A 25,357-nucleotide genomic window follows, 5' to 3' on the forward strand; every position below is an offset into this window, starting at 1 on the left:
CGGAATGTGTCTTACTGTGGGTTTTTAGGAAGAGATTCAACTGCCTTTTGCCGGGATTAAGGCCATGCCTCAGAGCAGCGGCTCCAGCGCGTGTATGCCCTGCACATCTCTCAGAGACAGACAAAACAGGTGCCACAAACCCTGCTGGAACTACGCGTAGTTAGGACAGAACGAAGCACAAATTTTGCCTGGGTCCTCCGCACAGGGTCTACCTCACCCCAACGCCCCGCTCCAAACAACACCTCGAGCCACTGGGGTGAGACGCAGCCGAGCGCACGGCGCCTTCCAGCCGGAGCCGGGACCGACAGCCCCCGCCCGCCGCTGCCCGTCCCGGAGGCGCTCGGGCCGCGCGGCTGCACACCTCCGTGCCGCCTCCTCCTGCCCCCTGCCCGGCACCTTCCTGCCCGCTGACACCAACGCCTCACGGAGCTCCGCGCCCCAACCTCTGCTCCCCGCGGACAAAGGCAGCGGCTCGCGGGGCCGCCCCGAAGCCCCTTCCACAGGTACCGCTCCCACGGCCCCGGGCGCCGCCCCCCCGGGCCCGAGGCGGGAGCGCCCCGCGCCATGGCGGCCCCGCGAGGGACGGAGCGGCCGCCATGTTGTCGTCCTGCGGCCTGCGCTAACTTTGGGGAAGTTTCTTTCCCAGCCTCTGGGGGGACGCGGGGAAGGAGGAGACGGGAGGGGGAGGGGGGGGCTCGGCGGCCGCCGGGGCAGCACCGCGACGCGCGGAGCCGCTCCGAGGGCGGCGATGACGAGGGGCCGCCTCGCACCTACGCCTCCCGCCCTCCACGGGCCGCGCCGGGGCCTCCGGCGGCGCCGCGCCGTATTCACCGCGCGCGTTAGGCCGCTCTGCTGCGCAGACAGCGTAAGGCCGCCGCCAGCCCTCCGTGTGCGAGCGTCTCTCGCGCTACGGCCTCGGCCGCGCCCCCCGCCCTCGCCCCGCCCCCCGCGCCGCTTCCCGCGCGCCCATTGGCTGCGGCGGCCGTCACTCTGCGGCTGGGCCCATCTCGCGCTCCCCATTCATGCAGTTTGGTTGCGTGTTGGTGTATTTTACTGTTTGCAATAAAGAGGGGGGGATTTTTTTTTTGTTCAGTTTCTGCTGCAATTAACTCTTGGTCCCGTCGACATCTCTTTTTTTTTCTTTTTTCCTTCTTTTTTTTTTTTTTTGGCAATCCCGCAGGACGCTCGAAAACAGTTTCTCGGCGGTTCCCTTTATATTTTTTACACCTCTCCCGATCTCTCTATTTTGCAGTCAACTATTAAGGTGCAACTATGCCCAAAAGAAAGGTAAGTGGGGCAGAACGGGGGCGGGAGGATTACGGCCGTTTGTGCACAAACAGCACCGATTCGCCGTGTGTGTGTGTGTGTGTGTATACGTGTGTATGTGTATGTGTGTGCACGCAGAGTTTCGGCGTTTTCCATTTTTTGGTGCCCGTCCAGCGGCGCGGCCGCTCGCGAAGGGCCGGGGCCGGGCGGCGCGGAGCTGCGAGTTCACTTCGGGCCGCCGCCGGGCGCAGCGCGGCCGTCTCCATGCTGCTCCCGCCGCCTCCATGGTGCCGCCGCGCCTGGGCCGCGCCGCGCCGCTCCGCCGGGCGCCCACCGCCCCGCGCCAGCCCTGGGCAGCGCCGGCGGCATCGGGGCGCGGGTCGGGCCGTATCCCGGCGGCGCTGGGCCGCGGACGGTGCCCCTTTCTCCGCCGTTTGCCTTTGTTCTCCTTTTTTTTTTTTTTTTTTTTTTTTTTTTTTCCTCTCCCACTTCTTGTCATACCAGATGGTTGTGCAATGGTAAATCGGAGCCATTAGGCGGCGCAGAGTTTGAAACTGTCCTTGAAGGGAAGCGAGGAAGGAGCCGCCACCATCATTAACAACTTTCCCCGGGCCCGCGCCGCCGGGATCCCTCCGCCCCAGCCCCCGCCCGGCCCCGGGGGACCCTCACCGCCCGCCCCTCCCTCGGGCTCCCCGCGAGCCCCGCGCTCCCCGGGCGGTGCGGGCGGCCGCGCGCTGTCGGCGGCTCCCCGCGGGCGGATGGGGTTCCCGCGCGGCGGGGCGCGGCGCAGAGCCGCGGGGGAGCGGGGCGCGCGCGGAGCATTGTCCTTGCGCGGGGCCGGCGGCGACCTTGTTGTGGCCGCGGATTTGGCGGGAACTTTTTAAACGCGGCGACGCCGCGGCGTGGTGACGTAGGAGCTCGGCGGCCGCGGGGCGCGCTGGGAGCTGTAGTCCGCCGGGCGGCCCCGGGGACCCCGCGGGGGTATGGGTTCGTGAGGCCGCGTTGCCGCTCACCGCCCCTCTCGCTTCTCTTGCAGGCTCCAGCTGAAGGCGAGGCGAAGGAGGAGGTAGGATTTCCTTCCTCAGTACCCTTCTGCACGGGACTTCTGTGGGGTTGCGGGTTAAATCCCGGGTTCCCCTTTACGGGTGTGAGCCCTCAACCTCTCGCCGCAGGACCCCCCCGGCGACCACCCGCCCTCTCTGAGTCCCGTGGAGGCCGCTCTGGACATTGGCCGTGCCAGAGCCCAAGCCCTCGGGCCTGCGTGCCCTTACAGCTCAGACACGGCCTTCAGGGCAGTGAGGGGACGTGGTCACCTAGCGCCTCAGTAAGGCACAAGGGTGCTTGCGTAGGGGAGAAGCACTGAACAAGCCGTCACCCCCGTGTCCGGCGGTTCCTAAATTCTGGGGTGTGTAGGGGTCGTGTGGCATGCTGTGCTGGTGCTGGGAAGGCACTGCTCTGCGCTCACTGAGCTGTAGTGACACATCTTTCTTTATGCAGCCAAAGAGAAGGTCGGCCAGACTATCTGCTGTGAGTATCCCTCTTTAATCTCTTCATATTACATCTCATGGGATGTTAGGTTCTGGGGGACACAGATAGAGAGACTATTTTTTCCTGCTGTTATTGTTAGAGGCAAAATTAAGAGTATAAAAGTATTTAAGAGTAAAATTCCTACTTTATGTGTCCAAGTTTTGAGCAGCAACATGTTACAGGGCTCACTTTTAGACATCTCACATGAGTTGTGCGAGTCATTTCATTCATCTGTGCTAGCGAACATACGTCTGGACACATGAGTTAGGTATCCAGACTCAAGGACTATTGATTTTAAGACAAACGTGGTGTCCGTAGGTCTCCTTGCTACAGATACCTGCCCACAGCTCTTTAAATTACCCATGCTTTCCTTAAGCTTGTAATTTGCCCATTGATTTTCAGCGCCCAAGTGTTGGGTAAGCTGAGACCTAGAGGGTGTAAATCTCGTGTCGAGTGGTAGGGCTCAGTCCAAAGTCAGTCTTACACAGGCTCTTGGCATCCTTTCATGCAGACCTGGTGCGCCCAACCCTTAAAAAGCAGTCTTGGATATGCCAAGTGGATGACAGTTGCTATTTAAAAAAGGAAGTACTTCATTTCAGTGAAAGCTAAGATGTGTGTTGACTTCTAGAGTTATGTCCAAATGTTAATACATTTCATTTTTGACAGATGCTTTCCTTCACAGCAGACAGTAACGCTCAGACATAGTAATGATCCACTTATTACTGCTAGTCAGCATCTGTGCCATAGCCACTGTAAGATATATGAGGAAATGCGAGTTTGAACAACAAAATATACTGACGCATCTCTGACATTTATACCTTATTACTACTGAAAGAAGCTGTCAACCTAAAATATCTTTTGTTTGAATAGTTTTCAAAAGTTACCAACATAAATGCTAAAACTTGTGTAGGGTTCATCTGACTGTTTCTTATATGTGTTTTGTACAGAAACCTGCTCCGCCTAAACCGGAGCCAAAGCCCAAAAAGGCAGCACCTAAGGTAAGTGTTCAAGGTATCCTGAACTGGAGTTAACGCTTTTATTTTTCAAGGTACTCATAGAGGAAAAAAAAAAAACAAAAAAACAACCCACAACATCCACGAGGGATCTTTTTTTTTTCATAATTTTCTTTAAAGATTTAAGATTGAATCTTGTGGTTAAAACAGTGTGAAAGATATACAATTAATTTATCCAAATTCTCCTGAAGGAATGTGGTGAACTGATCAGATTTTAGATCAGTTGTGGTGAGGCTTTACTGCTGTCTTGCAAGGCCATTCTGTAGTTTCTTACCATGTATTGTTAGGAAATTGTATTGATTTCAATAGAGAACAGAGATTCAATTAGAGAAGGCATTGAAAATCATGCTTTTAATTGCAGTTTCTTACTGTGTTTTCATTCAGAAGCACTCCTTTCATTTATCAGCTTATCAAATTTTAATCACTGGAGATAAAGATCTACATACTCATTTCCTTAAGCTGGATATTTTCTGAAATGTCAAAAACGCTGGCTTATCTGACAATACAGTTAAACAAGAAATATTTAAATTTTCTTTGTGCTTTGGAGCAACAACTTGAAACATAAAGGGGGTGGTTTCTGTGATCTGTGAGGTATTTCTTTATCCTTCCTTTCTGCCACGCTTTCCCAGTGGTCACGGTTTGCAGTCCCGTTATTTCAGATCTGTCTGTAAATACTCAGATTGCATTAGGCATTTGCTACAGGGAAAACAAAACCAATATTCTTCTTCTTAGTCTGTTTCCATCAAACATTCTCCCTGATGGTGTTGGGTGGCTGTGTAGGCAAAGCGCTGGTGTGAGAGTTTTAGTTACGGGAGGGGGTGATGGGCTGAGAACCAGGAGCCCTTTTCTATACATTTAAAAGCCCTTGCAATCGCATGTGGCATCATGGGCTTCCAGGTGATGGAAGGAACTACTCAAGTTCTGCTGTGTGGAGCAGCAAAGATGTCACGAGGAGAGGACACGAAAGAGAACCCCACGTGCTGTTCTGGGGATCCCCCATCTCCGTTCTGTAATCACAGTGGTATCCAGAGCAAGTTTCTCACATCTGCATCTTGGTCGTGCAGCCTGGACTTCTAGATCCCGTTCCAAAGCGGCGGGGGAAGCGAGGAGCCCTGCTGCTCGGCATTCCTGCGGTGTGAGCCGCTGGCGTGCTGCACCGCACCTCCCTCTAGTGGCTGCTCCCCTTTAGCCCACATTGCTCCTGCAGCCCCAGTGGCAAGAGAGCTGGGATGTACAGGTGCTGGGCTCAGCTTCTGCTGATTGCTCGTGCAGAGGGCAGTGCAATTGCATATGGTGTGTGTAGTGAGTTCTTGGGTTTTTTTTTTAGGTTTGCTTTTTTTTTATCTTTATGGAAACATCTAAAGATTTATATGCAAAAGCTGTGTTAACAGAATTTTAGAGTTGCAGAGCTAAGCATTTGAAAGTTAAGGACTGTAAGTGACTGTTAGAGCTTACTCCAGTCCCATGCTGCACAAGCTGTATGGTGCAGTTTCTCTCAGGCTGTGTACTATTGGGTTCTGCTGGGAGCTGCCCTGCACCCAGGGCAGTGGCGTTGTTCGTCTTGCATTTAAGGTGCTGGTTTGAATCTAGGATACCTGAGCAGCATTTTTGGCTCTCTAAAGCTGTCTAATACAGGACCAATATCTATGCAAAAGAGGTTGTAGTAAGAGTTTTACAGGATCCCAGGTTCCCCCATCACAACTGAATGCTGCAAGACACTTTCCCTCCATTCAGTCCAATCCTGGAAACCAGTTTCTTTGGATTCTTCTCAGGTCTTGTTTTAAGAGAGGCTTTACCAACAGAGAGTAGTCTGCAGAGCAAGTGACTAACACATTTGTGCTCCTGAGCCTGGAGATGCTGGTGCTGCTAGAGGAGCCCTTCACAATAGGCTGCTTCTGTGTGCTTCTGAGGGCTCCAGATGTTTGTTCAAGTGACAAGAGAACAAACCAGTATCGCAGTAGCATTGCAATTCCAAACCTTAACACTGCCAAACACTTCCAGAATAGTTAGGTGCTGGTATTATTCTGATGATTATTTTTCTTAGCCTTTTCCTTCTTCCACTCTGCCTCTTGAAAGTGTAAGCAGCGCTCAGCCAATGGAAGGGAGAGGGTGAGTGGAGGCAGATGGCTCTCCTTCCTCCTCTGTTTGATGACTCTGTTCCTTCGCTCTTGGAAAGAGCCACTGTATCCCTCATAAGTCAGTCCCTAGAATGGAGGAGAAGCTTCTGGAGAGTGGGCATAACCTGGGGGAAGGAGACTCCTAATGGCACACTGTGGTGGAGTTTTCCAGGCGGGCTGAAATCCCTCTGGAAGGTCAGGCTGGGGAGTGGGAGGATAGAGAGGAAAAAGCCTCACACCTGATTGGTGCCGCTAACCTCCTGCCTGAGCTTTCTGCATTATTACAGGACTTGGTTTTAATTTGGTGAGTTTTTTATCATTGGCATTGTTGAATAATCAGGTGACTTTGGTCCTTACCACTCTGTGTCTGTGTTGGACCTTAGCGAGCAACTCATTTCTAATGTGAATAAATTTTGTGGGCTAATAAGCTAGGGGTTGAAAAAAGCGTGTATACTTTTTGGAACTTTTAGACACTAAGACAACCGCATCTTCTGAATAGATAAATGTATATATTCGTGGATGATCTGTCTAGTTTCACTTACCTTTGGGTAGTAGTTTTGGAGATATTTATTGTTCTTTTGTTGGAGCCATGTTAATCAAGCACGATTTGCTTAGATTCTTTGCTGGTTTCTGGTTTGCTGGTTTCTTATTGGCAGCAAGAGGCAGATCCTTGGAAGTGAAACCAGTGAGAAACCTTGCTTGTTTCTGGGTTAGGGTCAGGGTCTGACCTTGCCATATAGAAAACTGTTACTACAGAAGTTGTGGCATCGAACTTTGTTTTGACTTAGTCTGATCAGCCATACAAGAAACTGTGGTTAAATAATAACTGCAAAGTTCCAGTTGTTATTGAAGTGATGCTGTTGGGCCCCCAGCTTGCGTATCGCACAAATGGTTTATTCTAGTAAGGAATATTTTGGGCAGACAAGGGGGAAAGTCCTTTGACTACAGCTTTGTTACAGTTTTCTAAATAGGCCTCAATAGCACATCTGAAGTATTCTGGTATTTCCACTAGTTGCACATGTTCTTTTTGTTCTTTGGTATGCCTTTCAGCAGCACAGCAGAAATACAGGCCAGTTCAACTCCAGCATTTTTTAGCTAATTTAATTGAATGCCTGTTTAAAATAGGAATTCTTTTAACCCCAGCTGTGATTGCTTTTATATTATGCACTTCCCAGTAGCACGTTTGGGGCAGAATAGAAGGAAAACACTTCTCCATAGAAACTTTCACCTCATCTTTGTCAGTAGGAAGTTCTGCGCGTAGCAGTGGGTTGTGTGGACAGTTTCAGAGTTGGGAACGTGCGACTGAAGGCGTACGAGTTGGAAATTAGCATTTACCATATCACAGTTTCTTTTCTTAACAGAAAGAAAAGGCAGCAAACGATAAAAAGGAGGACAAAAAGGCAGCAACAAAAGGGAAGAAAGGAGCCAAAGGCAAAGATGAAACTAAACAAGAGGATGCAAAAGAAGAAAACCACTCTGAAAATGGAGATACCAAAACTAATGAGGTACCTTAGCTACAGTAAACATGGGAATAAACACAGATGTATTGGTAATGCATCTGCTGGAACTAATGATTGGGGCCTCCTTGTCGGAAGGTGGTGTGTTCACTGCTGTCCTGCTAAGACACACCAGCTGCAGTGTCTGCGCAGGGCGACTCCCAGGGAGAGCCTGAAAGAATAGCATTCTCCTTCAAACTCTTTCCTGCTATGTGGTAGAGCCCTTCCACAGGTGGTCTGTGCTATTGTAGTGTCCCTCTCTGTGTTGGCACAAGAGCAATGCAGAATATCTGGGGAACAATAGAACTCAGAAAGATGGCTGTCCAACCCTGAGCTGACTTTGCATATCCTCTCTGGACTGCTGGATTGCCTCTTCTGCTCAGCACGGGTTGTACTGTGCCAGAAATCTGGTTTTAAGTTTTTACACAATTCTTTAAAACAATTCTTCGCATCAGAACAGTTCAACAAGAGTTCTGCAAAACAAACTTGGTCTTGTCTCTTGATCTGCAAGCCTCTTTCTTATAGGTTCTTGGTCTTGTCTCTTGATCTGCAAGCCTCTTCCTTACAGGTTCTTATTGTATCAGCTACTTCCGTAGGAGCTGCCATTTGCTAGGACTAGCTACAAGCTTCAGTCTGCTCCTGATGGCCTTTTCCTAGCACTTCTGTTGCCGATAGAAGTGCAACATTTGCTGCAGGCTCCTTTTATCCCTGTAGGCATAGACCAGCCTGTTGTGTTGCTCCAGTGCTTTTGACTTACAGCGCTCTCTCTTCATGTGCTGAGTATCGTTACACAGTTAACAGGTCATTCATTCTTCCGTTCTAAAAACCAGTTCACAAGCGTGTCTGCTAAAAATTAATATCGCGCTATTGTACTTCAAAGGATCATTGACAGGAGCTTTGCAATTTTGATGTGTTGACTTAGAAACTAATAGCAGACATTGTGATAGAAAACAGGTGAGATCAGCTTCCCTGCAGTTTGGACAGTGCACAAGTATTGCAGCTTCCTGTGTAATTCTTACACTTCCTTGTGACTTAGGGAGATGGGGACCTGAACTTCCCCGAGCACGTGATTGATCCTTATCTAAAATATGTTTCCAATCTCTGTCTCTTTGGATTCACTAAACATTCTGATATTAACTCGATCCCCAAATAATACTCTTCCGCGTTTTAATTTTTAGAATTATCAGCCAACGTGTTGTTGTGTTGATATTTTTGGGAGTAGCTGTGCTTTCCTGTTTACTACACAAAATGTTGTCCGTGTGCGTGCTAACAAACTAGTCTCTCTTTGATGCTTGTTAGAATGGAATCCAATTAGCATTACAAATAATATTTCTATTCTTCCCAAACACTTTTATAGGCACCAGCTGCTGAAGCATCTGATGATAAGGAAGCCAAGTCCGAGTAATGTTAACCCTGCCCTATATCTCCATCATTTGGTATCCGTACCTCCATGCTGTATTGTTAACAGAGAGGAATATTTTTATCAACTATTTTATAAATGCAGGTTTTTTTAGCATGAATTTAATTATGGAACATCTTCATCTCGGTTACTTGGGAATTAAATCCCTAACAAACAAAACAAAACAAAAAAAAAATCATTGTTTTTAAATTTTGTGATTGTAATAGTTTGTATGGTACATGGAAAGAATAAGTGGTGGTAGCTTTTGACTTCTGTCAGTGTGTCCCTTTTTGTGTAAGTCATGCTTACAGACTTCAGATTTTAATTTTACCCTTGTATGTGTTGTATGGTTTCTTAAAGTGGGGAGGTCTCAAAACAAATAACCGTGTTAAACATTCCAGTGGTTCTGTGGGTTGCTTTTATAAAGAAGGTGAGCTATTTTCATGAAAAAAAAAAAAAAACCTAAGAGCTGGAAATCTGTTGTTTTCCCAAATGTAATTTTATTTTGTCGGTTTTGAAAAATAAATAAATAAAAAAAAAAAGTGTAATCATGTTTTTAAATGAAATACAAACGTTTCTTTTAAAAGGGCAGGTTGGTTGTATGTACCCACTGTTAGGAATTTTGCTGGATTTATCTTAATAAAAAAGACTCCTCAAAAGCTGCCTGTGGTTCGTTGCTTGTGCTGCAGACGCGCTGGGACGCGCCCACAGGGCTCCGGGCCCAAGGGACCTGTGCAGCTGGGACCTGGCCTCTGCTTTGTGGCAACAAAACCCACTGCGTGCAGTCGAGATGGGAACAGGTGTTGTCACAGGGGCCGCGCTGCCTCGCACCGCTAGGCCGCTTCCCCAAGTGTTTTCACATGGAAGCTTACGTTCTAAACTCTTGCTTCCTCGAGTGGAGCTGAGACACTTGGTGTTGCCCGGTGTGTCTTGAGCACTGCTGGTGTTAGAAACTGGTGGGTGTTGTCTCCTTTAGGTTTCAGTGCCTATTAATTGATGATGATTGAGAAGAGGGGCCTTGCCTCTTAGAAACAGCGGGTGAGCTTGGAGGTAGCCGTGCTGACAGCACACTTTTAGTAGCGTAAAGCAGTTTTCTGTTATGATGCTGAAATGTTCATAGTACCAGTGCAAGGCCATACTCACCTCCCTTTCATTTATAGCTTCCTCTACGATGTTCTGCTTAGGGAGTGTTTATTTGGACTCAGTTAGCTTCCCCTAGCATGATCATGTGTGTCTATCCAGAGAGTGGTTTCCATGAATGCAAGCCTGTTCTGGGCATTCCTGCTAGATGAGGCAGATGTGCACTGGGCTTTAATGCTTGTTTTACCTAGTCTTATTTCTGTTGCTACAACTATATTCTATGCAATCTTTTTTCAAGGGCACTTCAAATTTTCCTCTCAAAGCCTCCTTCTTTATAGTCTCTTCACACTGATGACCAAATTCATCATGTATTTGATAGGAAGAAAAATGTCTGCAATGCAGAAAGCTTCTGTGTTTTTTTTTTTTTTTGCATAAGATTGTTTTGCAGCTCAGACGTGAAATTCCAGGAGCCTGCACAGTCTATCTCCTATCCACAATCCAACTCTGTGTCTCAGTGCAGTGCCTTGCAGTAAATGGCTGTTCCCTGAGCAGAACCCCAGGGCACTGGCTACTTGGTGGTGTTTAGTGGGGATTTAACTTCCAAGGCCTAAAGCCGGGTGATTTTTATTCCTGCTGTGCCACCTTTCATTCCACAGATGTGCTCTGTAAAAGCAGCCGGGCTCAACTGAGCTGCAGCTTCCTCGCAGTAACGGTGAGGGAGGAGCGAGGAGCTTTTTCCCTGGCCGTGTGCTCCCTTCATCGGCACAACCCAGAGCCAGAGGTTTGCAGGCGTCCTCAGTAGTGCCCTGCAGTGAGCGCTGGTGGAGAGAAGCTGGAAGTGTGAGAGAAGTGTGCTGGGATGTGGCTGGCTTACACCCAGCGGATGGGGACGTGCGTAAAGGGGAACGGAATGAAGGTGAGCATCGGTGCTTGCTGTCCACGGATGGGATTGCGGAGGTGCTGGGAATTTGTGTGTGTGTCGAGGGCATCTTTCTGAGCTTCTGCCATGAATGTGATAAAACTGGGCAGCTGGGCTGGTACACAAGTTCAGGTGATACTTTTCCCTCCTAGGATTTTCTGTGGGATGCATCTGTCGGTGTGTGAAAGCTCGTGGTGACTTAGTAATACCAGGAGACTCCGCATGTTTTAGTTTGAAGGGATCCAGTGATAATGCAGACGTTATCCCCACACTTTTGCACATGCAAACTACTGAATGTACCTTTCTTGTGAGCAGTAAAAGATGGCTAACGAGCGTGGAGGTTTGTTTTGGACGCACGATGCAATAGTTTTTAGGGCCTGACCAAATGCTGCTTGAAGTTGGTGAGAAATACCAGTGGGCCTGCCCAGCTTTAAGGATAAAATGCATATTGCAGTGAAGCACACGATACCTGCAGCGATACCCCCAGCTTCCAGTGGTTGCTCTGCAGGAGCTTAAAGCAGCACATCTGGTGTTAGCAGGAAGGTGAGCTCTTTCTCCAAATCTCATTTGGAAATTCCATTCTCCCTTAGCATCTGGGGCACTGTTGTTTAAATAGTAGCCGGCAGTACGAGTATGGTTGATATTTTCTTCCTAGCAAAGGCCTCCTCCGTATGCCGGAGTATAATCAGCCCGTCACCGCTAATTGAGGTCATTCTGTATGTCAGGTCACGCTTCTCCGTTTGAATGCGGAGGTTGTTACACAGAGACATACAATTGAGTGTTTGGTTTTGTTTAGCTCCTCTCTCAGTGCCAGGGTGAGAGTTTTCTTAATTCTATAACTATTGTTACAACCAGAGTCCTGTTTCCAATAACTTCAGAAAATTGCTTAAGAACTTTTCAGACAAAACTCCTTGCTCAAGTTCACAACTTCTCCGAGCAATGGGATATTGAGTGAGTTGCACAATGAAGTAGATGGCCTGCCTTCTGCCAAGCCCTCCTCATCTGGTACTCCTGATGTCTGGACACTGCATCAAAGGTAGCTCCGCTTTGTGGCTGACCAAAAAGTGGAGGTTTCAGTGGGAGAATGTTTCACGACCAGTCAGTTTGGGTGTCCCTGATGCCAGGCTCAGCTGGAATGCATGGGGAAGCCCTTCGCCGAGCTCCTTGGCTCTCCACTGGCATTGCTCCGGGCACAAGAAACAAGTTTCCTATTCTAATTCTGACTACGGAAGGTTCTTAGAATGGCTAAGCAGGCAGAATCGACTGTGGGCGTTTGATTATCATTACTAATGATAACAATTCCAGACTTGACAAGATGTGCTGTGACAAACAGCTTCACGAATCTAAAGACAGCGATGGTTCTGTGGCGGCACAGTGGCATTCCCAGCGAGGGGAGGAGATTTCAGGTGGGGTAAGATGCCTGTTTTGGGCAAGGCACACACGTAGAACCATCAGCTTGCATCTTGCAGTGAGACCTGCTGAAGGGTGGCAATGCTGCTGCTCGTCATGACTTACAGACTCTGTACACGGAGGTAGTTTGAACGTTACATCCGGTTTAACGAGCAGTGTGTGGGCGCTGCCATCACTGTTACCTGTAAGCAGGAGCCCTACAGGGCATTGCGGAGTTGGGTGTGGGCCTGGCCAGGGCCAGGGCTGCTGGAACACAGCGCGGGGCTCTGGGTGCAGCGAAGCAGCTTGGGTGGGAACCGGTGCCGGGTCACATCGCGCTGTCAGCAGAGACACATAGCGTGCTTCCACCCAGTGAGACGGCGGGGAACAACGAACCCATTGTCGTCCAGCTGGAGGGATCGTGCGCACGCTTCGGACCCATCGTGTTGTTAGGGAGGTTCTCCATAATGATTTCATTTAGTAGCAATCACTGGACAAAGCAAGGCTCTACACTGCGCCGTTCTTACCAGGCTGGGTGCACAAATGCCCCCTGATGTAACTGACGATGCAGTCTCCGAGTGCAGCGTGGGGCTGAGCTTACTTCAGCATGCATATTGAATGTGGGATGAAGGACTGAGACCTCCCGTTCCTCGCTGTAGTGCTTGTTCTTACAGGAGCCTCAGCAGAACGTGGGGAAGTGTTTGTTGCTTCGTGAAAGCAGCGAAAGGCTTAGGGAAACTGCTGGGCACCTGGGCAGTGAGGTTTGGAGGAAGAGGAGGCACCTTTGGACTTCTGCCTCGTGTCCATCGTGAGCGATGTGCTGGGACGGCGCGGAGGGAGGAAAGGGAGGGAGGAGGCACAAACAGAACGGGGAAATCACAGTGAGGTCCTTGTGCCTGGAAGAAAGAAAACAGGAGGTGGGAGTAAGACCTTGTGTTGTAAATGGGGAGGGGGGAATAGCAACTCCCCCAGACCATGAACAAGAAAGGCTTTTGGAGATACATCCCATGTCCATCTTCGCTCCTTTGAGTGAAGTAACTGCATGCAAAAGCCAGAAAATCTGATGTGTCTGATTTCCAGATCAAGAGCAACTCCCTGGTAGTTAATGGAGTTACACTGGTGTTAATCTGATGAAGCAGAAGGAAAATTGGATCCCCTGAATAGAAACGGATGGCTCTTCTTTCCAACTGTCCCAGCGGTGATGTTCCTCCTCCGTGCAGCTGGCGCAGGAGCCCTGCTCTGAAACCTGATCCCGCTGGATGGGTTCCAGCGAGCCGAGAACACCCCTCGGGCTGCGTCCGCGGCTTTCGAGGAGCCTCTCTCCTTCTGAGAGAACAATGTCAGCGTGGCCACGGGGCAGAGAGCGTCCCAGAGAACAGAGAGGGGAGCTGGTCAGCGGAGGGAGTGGAGGTGGGGGACAGAAGACAGCGCTGCCCGTACAGATGGGAGAGGGCCCCGGGGAAACAAATGCTGCCTGGCTCGGAGGGAGCTGCTCGCGGCGTGTCGCAGGGGAACGCTCGAGTGTTGGCCAAGGGCGTTAGAGCGAACCCAAGACTGAGGTGACACCTGGAAGAAGTGAAATGAAGGAGGTGCTTCTGTGATATAAATTGAACAAAATCGCAAACTGAAAAGCGCTGTTTCTAAAAGAGCGGAATTCAAATTGACACCATAAAGCTCTCGAAGGCATTTTAATGCAGTTGGACACATCTTAAATATTTCCAGATGTTCTTAAAAAAAATGGGGGGGGGGAGGCCGAGTGAAAACAATGCAGACAAAAATGCGGTATTGAAACCTAAAAATAGAATGGCAGGGCCAGATTTAAACCAGGTTCATCTCCCTGGGCTCAAGGACTGCTCCGCTCCAGGGATTGCTGCCAGGGCAAGGGTCTGGGAGCCAGGGAGCAGCGTGTGCCCCCATCGCACTGCTCGTCCCGTGGTGCTGCAGCCATGGAGTTCTGCCACTTGGCAGCGTCTCCCTCCCAGCCAAGAGGGGTGCGTTGCTTTCCTTAGGGATGGAGGTGAGAGCAATCCTGGAATTTGCGGCGAAAGCTGCTTGCAAGTGATCCAAGCACCGAAATCCAGAAACATCACCGGGGTTTTGTTTGTTTAACATTAACAATTCAGGGAGGGGGTGGGAATACGTTTCTTGGAGCTAAAACCAGATGTGAGACTTCGTAGCCACAAAGCTTTCTGGTTCCCCTCTGTTTGCTTTTCCCTAGGGAAGATGAAAGCAACTGCAGGGAGGGAAGGCTCTGATGGCAGCAGCTCTCTGCCTTCACCCTCGCTGCGGGGATCCCGCTGGATGCTGCTCCACAACCACGAGGGAGCTGCTCGGATCCGCGTGCTGCTGCAGTGGAGGTGGGCGCGCTCCAGCTGGGACGCAGCCACAGCTTTCACCCAGGGCTGCTGTGTGCTGGTGCCGATCGCTCGCCCTTTGCAGGTCAGGACCCCGCTCCGTTTTGAGCTAGGAGCACCGAGGAGGGCTGGGCTCACAGGCTGAGGGAAGCCCTGCGAGAGCTGCCTTCCCCTCAGGCCTCCTCCTATAAATCTTTCCATGCTGCAAAAAGAAATTTGCAAATCTAGGCCAAGCGTTCCCTGCTCCTATTTCACCACCCATGTTGTTGGAGGGCGGTTGTGCTGTGCGCTATAGAGACACGGCACCTCGGGGTAAACCCGGCCTGCTCTGCTCTGTGCTCATGCAGCCCAGTGGGGTCCTCTTCTATACCTGGACCATTACCCTGGGACTAATTAAAATAATTAACAAGTGTAATTAACTGTTGAGAGTTTTAGCACATTATATCAGCAACAATTAAATAAATTGCCCTTTTTGTCTTGCAAAGAATTGACAGAGAGGGGAACAAGGAGGAGGGAGGTGGAGAGACTGATGCTGTGGCACGGGGAAGTGAATAGGGGTCGGTGGCTCTTGTGTTGGAAGACAAAGCAGACAAAGCGGTGCCCCACGGAATTACCGAGTGGCAGATGCAGATCGGCCACGTTTCCCGCAGCGCGTAATTAAGCTGAGGAGCTCGTTGCCCAAATGGATCCCCAAATCCGGGGGGCACAGAGTGCTGGGGGCCCTGAGTTGTCCTCAGGTCCCTGCTGCCCGGTTCTGCTGTGCATTCAGTGCCGTGACACCGCACAGTTAGGTGATGCATCCCAGCACCGCTCAGCCTGGCTCCAGCCTCCAGCACACAGCCCTGCGGCTTGCCTCTCCTCACCGTCAGTGACCAGGGGCTGCATTTTGGGCAGCGCAGGAGCCCAGAGGGATGGAGCAGAACCCGCATGCAGGTGCCCCTCTGCCCAAGGGACGGGGATGGTGGCAGTGCCAATCCTGCTGCGAGGGGATTGAGAAGGTGCCCTGCTTCACTTTGCAGAACTTCCTGAAATGCGTGAGCCCAAAGGGAAAGAAACAGCAGAAATCCAAATAGGGAAGGTGAGGCCCGTGGCAATCAGCAGAGGTCCCTCTGCAGGATGAACACAGAGAAGGCTCCATTCCCATCTATTTCTGCTCCAAGCGTGCCAGCGCGGCTCAGCTGCCTTTCCTGATTGAAATCTAACACCTTTTATATGGTTCACTTTTCGTAACCAGATTTTTTTTTAATGAAAAATTAATTCCTTGGACTTCGGCAGCAGCGGGCAGCGGTCGGGGCAGAAGCTGCGCTCCTGCCCTAAGGAGCCGTGGCTGCCCCCCTTACATCTCCCTTCAGCATCTTCCCTCAGCCCATTTCTGTAAGGAGCACACCGCGCTGCTTTCTGCCCGTTTCCCCACCGCTCTGCCCGGTCCCCTCACGGCACAGCCCCAGCGCCCGCCGCCCTCCCGCTGCCATCTGCATGACAAAACCCGCTGCCCCGCGCCTTTCGGGATCGCCCGCACCACAAACCTTACGGGCTTCATCAAAAGCTCGGATGGTTTTAGGGTCTAGGTTTTTATTCATTACAGCGTTGGCTGACAAAGCCCATTACATCATCTGTTTGGAAGAGAAATTCTCTGCAGCTGCTTGTGTGGCACAGGGGGGTTTGCTGGAAAAAATAAGACAGATTTTTTTTGTTTCATTCTTTCAGGGCAATTTTCCTTCAAATTGCTGGAAAACTGTACATTAAAAGGCTTCCAAAGTGGAAAGGAAAAGGGCAGCGCGCAGCAGCTTTAACCGTTCCTTTTTTTCTTTTTTTTTAATTTCCTTTCCAAAAAGCCGGGGGGAAGGCAGCCCCCGCTCGGGGCCGTGTTTGGGGCTGGGACGTGGGGATGGCGGGGTGCCCTGTCCTGCCCCATCCCTGCTGGGAAGTTCTCCTGGGTCAGCCCCGGTGTGAGCAGGGGAATCCCTCCAGCGTTCAAGAGAAGAGGCTGAAGTTGTAGCCTGGATTTGCTGTTGGACCGGGCGCTAAGCTGGAAAGCAAGATTTATAATTTATAGGGTAACATGCACACACGGTGCTATGGAAAAATATCTCAGTTCTTCGCTCACTGCAATTAAGAGTGAGAAAAACCCATAACTACAGATAAAAATCCAGATTATAGATGGGTGTGACAGACCACTGCGTTTCCCCAACAGGTGAGCAGCATGGATGGGCTGAGCCTTGTTACCACAGGAGTTCCACAAATGGGTTTTGAGACATTTTAACTGTATCCAGGAAAAGATGGGTCCTAACTGCACCACATGTGCCATTGCTGAACGCATCCGTGGAGGTAATCTGGGAGCACAGATGTGCCAAGGAGCATGGAGGTGCGGCACTGAGGGACATCGGTAGTGGGCATGGTGGGGGTGGGCTGGCAGTCGGCCTTGGTGATCGTAGAGATCTTTCCCAACCAAGACGGGTCCATGACTGAGCGGTGGAAATGCTGCTGGGTCTTGGCGGCCTCAGCAATGGGGAGAAGGCACTGGGGGCGTGGGGTGATGCAGGCGGTGACCTGGGTGCTGCTGTTTGGGAGTTTCTTTTAGTGGTAGAGATTGGGTTGTGTTCAGTTTATGTTTTATCTCGGATGGAAATTGAAATTTTTTAATAGGTCAAGAGTTCGGGAAGCTAAAAAAATAAACCAGGATCTGTCTTTTTCTGCTCCCTGAATACGCAGGGCTGCTTTCCAGTGCACATTTCATTTTCAGGTGAGTTCCTTTGTTGCCATAGCAATGTTACTTGTGTTTGGAAAGCTGCAGCTTTGGTTTTCTCCTAGGCCATGCTGTCACACGCAGGCAGCACCCCGGCCCCTGCACGAGGCACCCTGAGCCCAGCACAGAGCTGCACTGAGCTGCACCATAGCACAGGGGCAGAGGGGAGGGCCATGGGAGAGGGCAGCGCTCCCACGCAAAGATGCTCATCTCCTCCCATCCTTCCACCCACACCTCACAGAAAGGCTTTGCAGTAAGGTCAAAGGAAACCCGGTGGCTTTACTAATTAGCACTTATTAATGACGCCTCGATGGCTGTGCCTGCAGCTCTCCCTCCAGGCGCTGGTGCACGTGCAGCACCAAAATCCGTGTGAGCCCCAGAGAGCTCGGAATCCCATAAATCCCATTTGCTGCCACACAGGTGTCTCATTTCCTTGCTCCGCAGATCCCAGGCCCAATGAATTTATTTTATTACTCTCCTAAAATAAAGGCTTTAAATACTGCAGGACATGCGTGAGGGGCATCTGTAAAAGCATTAAGAAAGACACGAAGAAAAGGGATTCCCTGGTTCTGTGGTCATTTGGGTGATATGTGTTCTGTACATGTACTAGGAATTAAGATTTGATTTTAAGTATTTATATATTAAGTATTTAATCTAGTCATATCTAGTCATTTGATCTGGACAGGCAGGATCGCTGGGCTGAGGCCAATGGGGTGAGCTTCAACATGACCAAGTGCCGGGTCCCACACTTAGGCCAAGCAGCTGGAAGGCTGTGTGGGAGAAATGGAGCCGGACGTGCCGGTCAGCACTCAGCTGAGTATCAGTCAGCAGTGTGCCCGGGTGGCCAAGAAGACCAATGGCATCCTGGCTTGTGTCAGAAATGGTGCAGCCTGCAGGAGCTGGAGGTGGTCATCCCTCTGTACTCAGCACTGGTGAGGCTGCCCCTCCAGTGCTGTGTTCAGTTTGGGCCCCTCTCGACAAGGAAGACATCGAGGCCCTGGAGTGTGTCCAGAGAAGGGCAGTGGAACTGTGAAGGATCTGGAGCGCAAATCTTATGGAGAGCAGCTGAGGGAACTGGGATTGTTTGGTCTGGAGAAAAGGAGGCTCAGGGGAGACCTTGCTGCTCTCTACAACACCATGAAAGGAGGTTGTGGCGGATGGGGGTCAGCCCCTTCTCCCCAGTAACAATGGTAGGATGAGAGGAGATGGCCTTAAGTTGCACCAGCGGAGGTTCAGGTTGGAAATTAGGAAAAATTTCTTCTCCAAAAGAGTGGTCAGGCACTGGAACGGGCTGCCCAGGGAGGGGGTGGAGTCACTGTCCCTGGAGGTGTTCAAGGACCGTTTAGATGCTGTACTAAGGAACATGGTTTAGTGGAAATACTGGTGGTAGGTGGAAGGTTGGACTGGATGTTCTTGGAGGTCTTTTCCAGCCTTGGTGTTTCTATGATTCATATCATTAAGTTATTAAAATATTTAAATTCAAAAAAAATTTTTTTTCCTGTACTCCTTTTAATTAAAGCAGGCACAGAAGGCCATGCATTAATCTAAAACCCACGCCGTGATGCCACAGCATAGCTATGGCTGCTGCATGGCCATAAGCTGTTCATGTAGATCACGTTTAAAGGGTTTTTTAGTTTGCTTTGTTTGTTTGCTTTTGTTTTTTAATTCAGAATAAGCCCCGTTTGGATTAACAAACAGAGGCTGCGTGCACGCAGCAGACCCGTGGGTGCTGCAAGCTTTGCTGCGATGCAGGCAGCAGATGAGAGCTGCAGGGCTGCAGGGATGATGCAGGCAGAGCAGCAGGCAGCAGTGCCGGGCACGGTGCGGTGCTGGGGGCACGTAGCCCTGTGACGTTTCCTTTCTGTGGGGGAATGCCACCGGCGCAGCCATGCCGGCAGCGTTAGGGCCGCGGTGGCTCCCAGGATTACCCACGCATGGCCCTCCCATCCCCAGCAGAATCGCCGTGCCCAAACACAATAGGAGCCTGGAAGAAAGCAACAGCCTCAACAATGAGTTTCTCTGCTTTTATAGGTTTTAGTGGAGCCCATTGTGCTGTTTGAACACCCTTTTTTGTATTTCGATTCCTAATATCTTTGACTGGGGGAAGGGTGGAGAGGGCACTGATTTAATTCGATAATCCCCCTAAGCCTTGCTTAATGCACTCACTCTATTTTGTGCCTGTGAATTTTATAGTGGTATTTTGGGTGGTTGCAGCACTGCACTGGAATACGTCCCACCATTTATTTTGCAGCCATTGGAGGGAAATGGCTCGCAGTGCTGAGCAGCCTATTCACTGTGCTCACACTGTCAAACCCAACAAACCGTCAGCCCAGATGTGGTCGGATCCTGGAGCTGCAGCAGGAATGTGGGGAAGGGAGCTTGGAGTCCGCCTGCAAATTGCCCAAATGAATATCCAACCATGAGCAGGAGGCTTTCTCCCTCCGCCAAAATTCTGAGCTGGATTTGGGCTGTGGGGACAGCTCATGGCTCCTTCTGAAGGGTGCCCAGTGCGACGGGTCCTTGGGCTCCCAAAAATTCTCGTGGCTGTGCCACAAGCTCTTTGCTCCTAGCAGGAGCTGGGTGAAGCTCCTCGCGGGATGCTGTGAGAGGAGATGGTGCTGAGCCATACTGGGAGCATCTCAGAAGGTTACAGCAGAGACAGAAAGTGCCAACATAAGGGTAAGAGTGTCTGGGACAGCTGGCATGCAGCAGCAACAAAGTCAAGATGGGAAGAAGGTATGGAAGATGTCAGAGTCATAAAGATGGTGTCTGTAGGGAGCCAGGTCATCCAAAGATGAGAAAAGAGCAAAGGAAGAAAAATATTAAGAGGCTGAGATCTACCAGACTGACAGAGAAGACAGAAGGGTGTCCACAGACATCACAGAGAGGGGAGGAGACCTCAGCAGGAACATGGCAGGACTCCTATAGGCTTAGCAAACTGCCCAAGAATGTGCAGAATAAAAAGATGCTTTTATTTTTTTTCACCTGTAGCCTGTGCAGTTGCCTTCCTCACTTCTTACAGACCAGCAGTAAGGATGTAATGACTCATGAAAATAAATATGGATGGCTGGAATTCTGTCTCTAAGGCTCCCATTTGCCTTTCACAGCCTCACCTCACATCTCTCGGGCTTCCATGCTATTTCTTATCAAACACCAGGACAGTGCTCAGCCATACAGAGCTCCTGGATCTCATAAACTCTATGGAAAAGCTTTCTTAATTGGCATAAAAGAAAGAGAAGAGACAAAAGGGTAAGTACTTGGAGGTGTCGAAAAACACTTCACCAGACATCAAATTATATAATTCGTTCTGTCAAGAAAAGCTTTAAGGAACATCCCAAAGATGTGAGCCATCTTCAAATGGAGATGAGAGAGAAAACTGACATTCCAGCAAGCTGTTTCTAAAGCTCCAATCAGCTGATGAAAAAAAAAAAAAGAGAAAAAAAAAGAAGTCGATAGTGGGAGATTTTGAAAACTGAACTCCGGAGGATATTAAAAAAAAAAAAAAAGAATATTTCCAAAGATAAGAAGCTGGAAGGCTATAAGAGAATGTATCCATCCACTAAATAATGGGAGTTCAAGAGCTAAATGAAACAAGTGCCCAGGGAGGAGGTTGAGTCCCCATCCCTGGAGGTGTTCTAGAACCACGGAGACGTGGCACTGAGGGACATGGTTATGGGCATGGTAGGGGTGGGATGGGTTGGACGTGGGGATCTTAGTGATCCTTCCCAACCCTAATGGTTCTATGATTCTATGATTCTACGTGGGTCACTGTTTCCTACAGAGGAATTTATGGATGTTTCCAAGTCAAAGCCCTTCTTTAAGAGGGATGAGACTGAGAAATTCTACTGAAGATCAGTAGAGAAGATTTTAAGCTGAATAAATAAAATTAATGGCAACCAAATTCCAGTATGGGATGGCATTGAGCAAAAGTCGTAGAGGAGTGCTCAGACATGAATTACCTGATGCCTGACTGGCTTGAAGCTCATTGACCAGAGCAGGCCTGATACTGAAGGAATGGAACAAAAAATGAAACTAAACAGGGATATACAAAATAATGCCAATGGAATGGTGGGACCCTTAGCTACAGACACATAGAAATGGGCTCTGAGCTATGGCAACTCAATGAGGAGATGCTGGCTTCATTGAGCTGATTGTTCCCGTAGTGCTATGGATGATGCTCAGAGATAGTCAAAGGTAAACGGTAGGGAATGGGGAACAAATAAAAACAAGTGTTGTGATGCCAGTGGGCAATCTGCCCTAACACTTCATGCAGTTTCAGTCCTCCCATCTCAAAATGGGCTCAGCAGCGTGAGAAAAGGTGGAGGACAACAGGAGGGAGCGGGGCTTGGAGCTGTGCTATGGGTAGGTAGGGTTGGGCTTTGCTCTTTGGAGGGGATACTCAAAAGGGGACGTGGTGCAGGCCCCTGTCCAACAGCTTTATCGGTGGCTTTGGAAATGTGTTAGAAACTCTTACTGCTGTGGGCAAACTTATTCAAGGCAGTTTTCTAATTCATCACCTTGTGTGCTAATTTATATTTAATTTCTATTTTTTATAAGACTGTACTGAAAGGGTATTAATGAGCTTATTTACAATGTTTACATGTTATGGGTATAGACAAACATATATAGAAAGTTAATGTATATTTTTAAATAAATAAAACCAGCACTTTTAAAAACTCTTAGTAACTTTGTGGGGTCCTTCACAAAAATACCCATTACTTTTGTAAAATTAAAATGCAAAAATCCTGACAACGTAGCAGAGAAAGATAGAGGGGTCTAAGCGACACTCTTGGTGGATGGAGTGACAGCAGCATTTGCGTTCCTGGCTCTGCAGGGACAGACATGATGAATCCTGAGCCACGCAGGCAGACACCGTGTGCCCAGACTAACTGCAAAGCTATGGGGGCACCAGCAGGAAAAGCTGAAGATGCAGGATCAGGCCCTGCAAATTAAAAAAAAAAAAAAAAAAGTCTATAAAAAGATTCAGCAAGATGTGAAGCTTTTGAATTGCCTCAGCCAGGAAATGTCAGGTAGCATTTCTGAGGAGAGCCCTTTGTGCACATCGTCCCCGGAGCAAGCAGAGCAGGAGCCATTTGCATGAGCACTGCGCTCAGCAGCTGCAGAACGCTGCTGGGCACAGAGGGCTCGCGCCAACCCACGCTCCTGGGGAGACAGGACCCGATCTGGAGCTACAGATGTGGGCACTGCCATTGCAACACCACCAATGAGGAGAGCTGCCTCGTCACTTGCAGCTATTGGTAATTTTCCTGCTTAGAGAACTGGATGAGTTATAGGCACCTTCAGGAGTAGTGCTGAGATTCAGAGATGCTGTGGCAGCTTTCACCGTGTGCTGGCAGTATTCACCTGGTTCTTCTGTTTACAGAGCTATGAGCACATCGGCACGCAGGCTGCTGTTGCCTGTTTTTGTATGCATTCCATCCATATTTGAAATTTTGCATTTATTTGTATGTAAAAGAGACACAAATGTTTACATAATGTTCAGAGAGAATTAATTTGCTTGAAAACGACGCAAACAGAAGTTACACAATGGTGATGTACATACCGGGTAGCAGATCAGCAGCTAACTGCAGTTAATGGCTGCCATAAGAAATATGAGATATGGATCGTCGGCAGAGTAACAGCTGATCCTGTTCCAGACAGGTGTCATCTTGTGTGCTAGCGAATGGATCTGCGGCTTCGCCAGAGGAAGAGACACCACATTTACATCACGCAGAACAAATCTCTGAACTTAGACGAACTATTTTAAGATGGAATTCAGAAACAAAGGAGAGTGTTGCCCTGACTGTTTCCCAACAGCCTTTCCTGTGGGATAGCGCTGCATGGAACTCTTGGTTATGGAGCACCACCCAGAGGGCAGAGCGGAGGGATGCAGAAGTGAGATGATGGGAGGCATAAAAATAGCAAAGATCCTACAGCAGACCTTACATAACCGCCAGCAGGTATTGGATTGTTATTTAACAGATGTCGCCAAGAGAAAAAATGGTGAAAAGGAGATTTCTCTGACGAGAGAGGATGTTTATCGGCACACAGGACCTCTGCACTCAAGCAAATGTGTCTATTTTGTTAATTATTTAGCACCTCTTATTTACTTAAACTACAATGCCAAAATTTCATTTTGAGGTTACTGCATTTTGATACCATCTTAAAGTAAGCCTTGACTTTTCAATACCTGTATTTGGTTACAGCTGTATAGTACAAAGCACCAATTCTGAAACTGCTTCTAAATAGCACTTATTTTTGTATCAGTTACAGAAAACCCTGGATTTCATTTTAGAAACAATGAGTATCCTTGTGCTCCACCTGGCTGCATATGGAAAGGCCCAAGATTAGTAGAAAGCACATAAAAAATGAATGAGAAATACTCAAAAATGTAAAAAATGCCAAACTTCCTATAGTCTAAATCCAAAGGGATTCAGATACGTGCATTCCCATATACATTTACTGGAGAGGAAAGGTACAGTGCAGCTACAACCCAGCACACCTGCATGATTCTAATCTCAACTTTCTGATTTGCAGCTTTGTGTATTTCTCTTTGGTTCTCGAAGAACTGCACCAGGCGTGTCTTGACACTATGCTAAAGCTAGAAAACAGAAAGCAGAATTTGACTCATCCAGAGAGTATAATATTAAATAAAATAAGAGACACTCATTTGGTGTTACAAGCTGAATAAGGAGAAGATAATTTAATTTAGCAGTGAAATTAAAGAGAGGTAAATCCTGTTTACTTGCATGTCCTCTCAACTACAGCATTACATTGAGAGGTGACAGACACAAACTGGAACACAGGAAGTCCAGATAAGGAAACCATTTTGGACCACGAGGATGGTCAGACTGGAAGGGGTTGGGTAACCCAGAGAGGTTGGGCAATCTTCCCTCCTTGGAGGAGTTCAGACTTGCCTGGACAAACGTGCAGGATGGGATGGGGTGACCTCTGGAGTTCTCTACCAAGAAGCTAGAAGCAAAATAGGGCTTACTGTTAAGTGCTGAGAGGTTTCTGCAATATCAAATGGGCAGAAGCAATGGGTGTTTGAGGTGAGGGTTGCCAGAACTGAGCTTTTCAGAGGGTTAAGTGCACTAGGTTAATCATATTTATGTAATAATATGATTGTTTTTGGTAAGTTAATTGTACAATGGCACAAGCATGAGGCATTTTTTCTGACATTTTTTCCCTGCAGGTTTTCAGTTGGAGTAACATGCATATATAGAGACGTTGTGCTGGGGAACCGGGTACTTATGATCACCAAGCAATATCAGTAAGAGGGAAGAAAGGCAGAACTGAGTCTGTGAAAGTATGAAAAATGCACATACATGCAGGAAATTAAAATCTCCCAAACCAACTTCACCTATGACCCACATCTGGAACCTCAACAAATCTTCTTCACCATGATATTTGTCATGGTATTCCCCTAGTACAAGTTCAGCGCTTGTTACCCACCCTTTCAGGCTTTCTACAGATCCAAACGGTTCGTGATGATCTGCACTCTGTCTTGGAAGGACACACAAGGGAGAGAGAGGTGACCCTACAACATTTGACAAGTTTGGCCATGGTAGAATAAGAATGATTCTACTCTGTGGGACAATGTGTGGATTAAAGTTTTATCTAAAGCTTTCCACTCAAAATGCTTCAAAGGCATTCCTTTATTATTATTACTACTACTATTACTGTTATTATTTTAAAAGAGCAAGCATGGAAAGAAACTGTCACAGTGCAGCTTTTTCCTCAAAGCATCACTGCTCTTGAGTATATCTGCTGTTCACCAGCAAAGACCGTTGCATCAGTATGTTCCTCTCCAGCACTAAGTGCCACTGCTGCTGTTGGCATTTACATAACAGAATTCTGCTTTGGAGAAACATGAAGCGCTAGCATAAAATCTGGCTTTCACTTGGAGATTTACTATTGCTGTCCATCATGATGCCTCTTGAATGCAGAGGATCCAGAAAGAGATGAGTCACGGAGCTGCAGATCTGTGTGTGGCTGCAGTGCGCTGTGACACGAGCTCCCAGGGAACAAAAGGTGCACCTGAAGATGGG

At 48.8% G+C, this 25,357-nt stretch overlaps 1 protein-coding gene across 4 annotated transcripts; it reads left to right on the forward strand.

The window, feature by feature from the left end:
- Positions 281-9,480, forward strand: LOC110403235 (non-histone chromosomal protein HMG-14A). 4 transcript variants are annotated; one of them, XM_021406277.1, is made up of 7 exons: positions 281-503; positions 1,253-1,287; positions 2,303-2,332; positions 2,764-2,793; positions 3,741-3,791; positions 7,285-7,428; positions 8,777-9,480. In XM_021406277.1, the coding sequence occupies exons 2-7, from the start codon at positions 1,273-1,275 to the stop codon at positions 8,822-8,824; spliced, it is 318 nt and encodes a 105-aa protein (XP_021261952.1). In that variant the 5' UTR covers positions 281-503; positions 1,253-1,272; the 3' UTR covers positions 8,825-9,480. The 4 variants fall into 4 exon arrangements, with proteins under 4 accessions (XP_021261952.1, XP_021261950.1, XP_021261948.1 ...); XM_021406275.1 differs by having other exon boundaries at positions 291-503; positions 1,181-1,287; XM_021406276.1 differs by lacking the exon at positions 281-503 and adding an exon at positions 1,018-1,039 and having other exon boundaries at positions 1,181-1,287.

The sequence above is a fragment of the Numida meleagris genome, chromosome 8 (genome assembly GCF_002078875.1).
Source record: "Numida meleagris isolate 19003 breed g44 Domestic line chromosome 8, NumMel1.0, whole genome shotgun sequence".
Lineage (NCBI taxonomy): Eukaryota > Metazoa > Chordata > Aves > Galliformes > Numididae > Numida > Numida meleagris.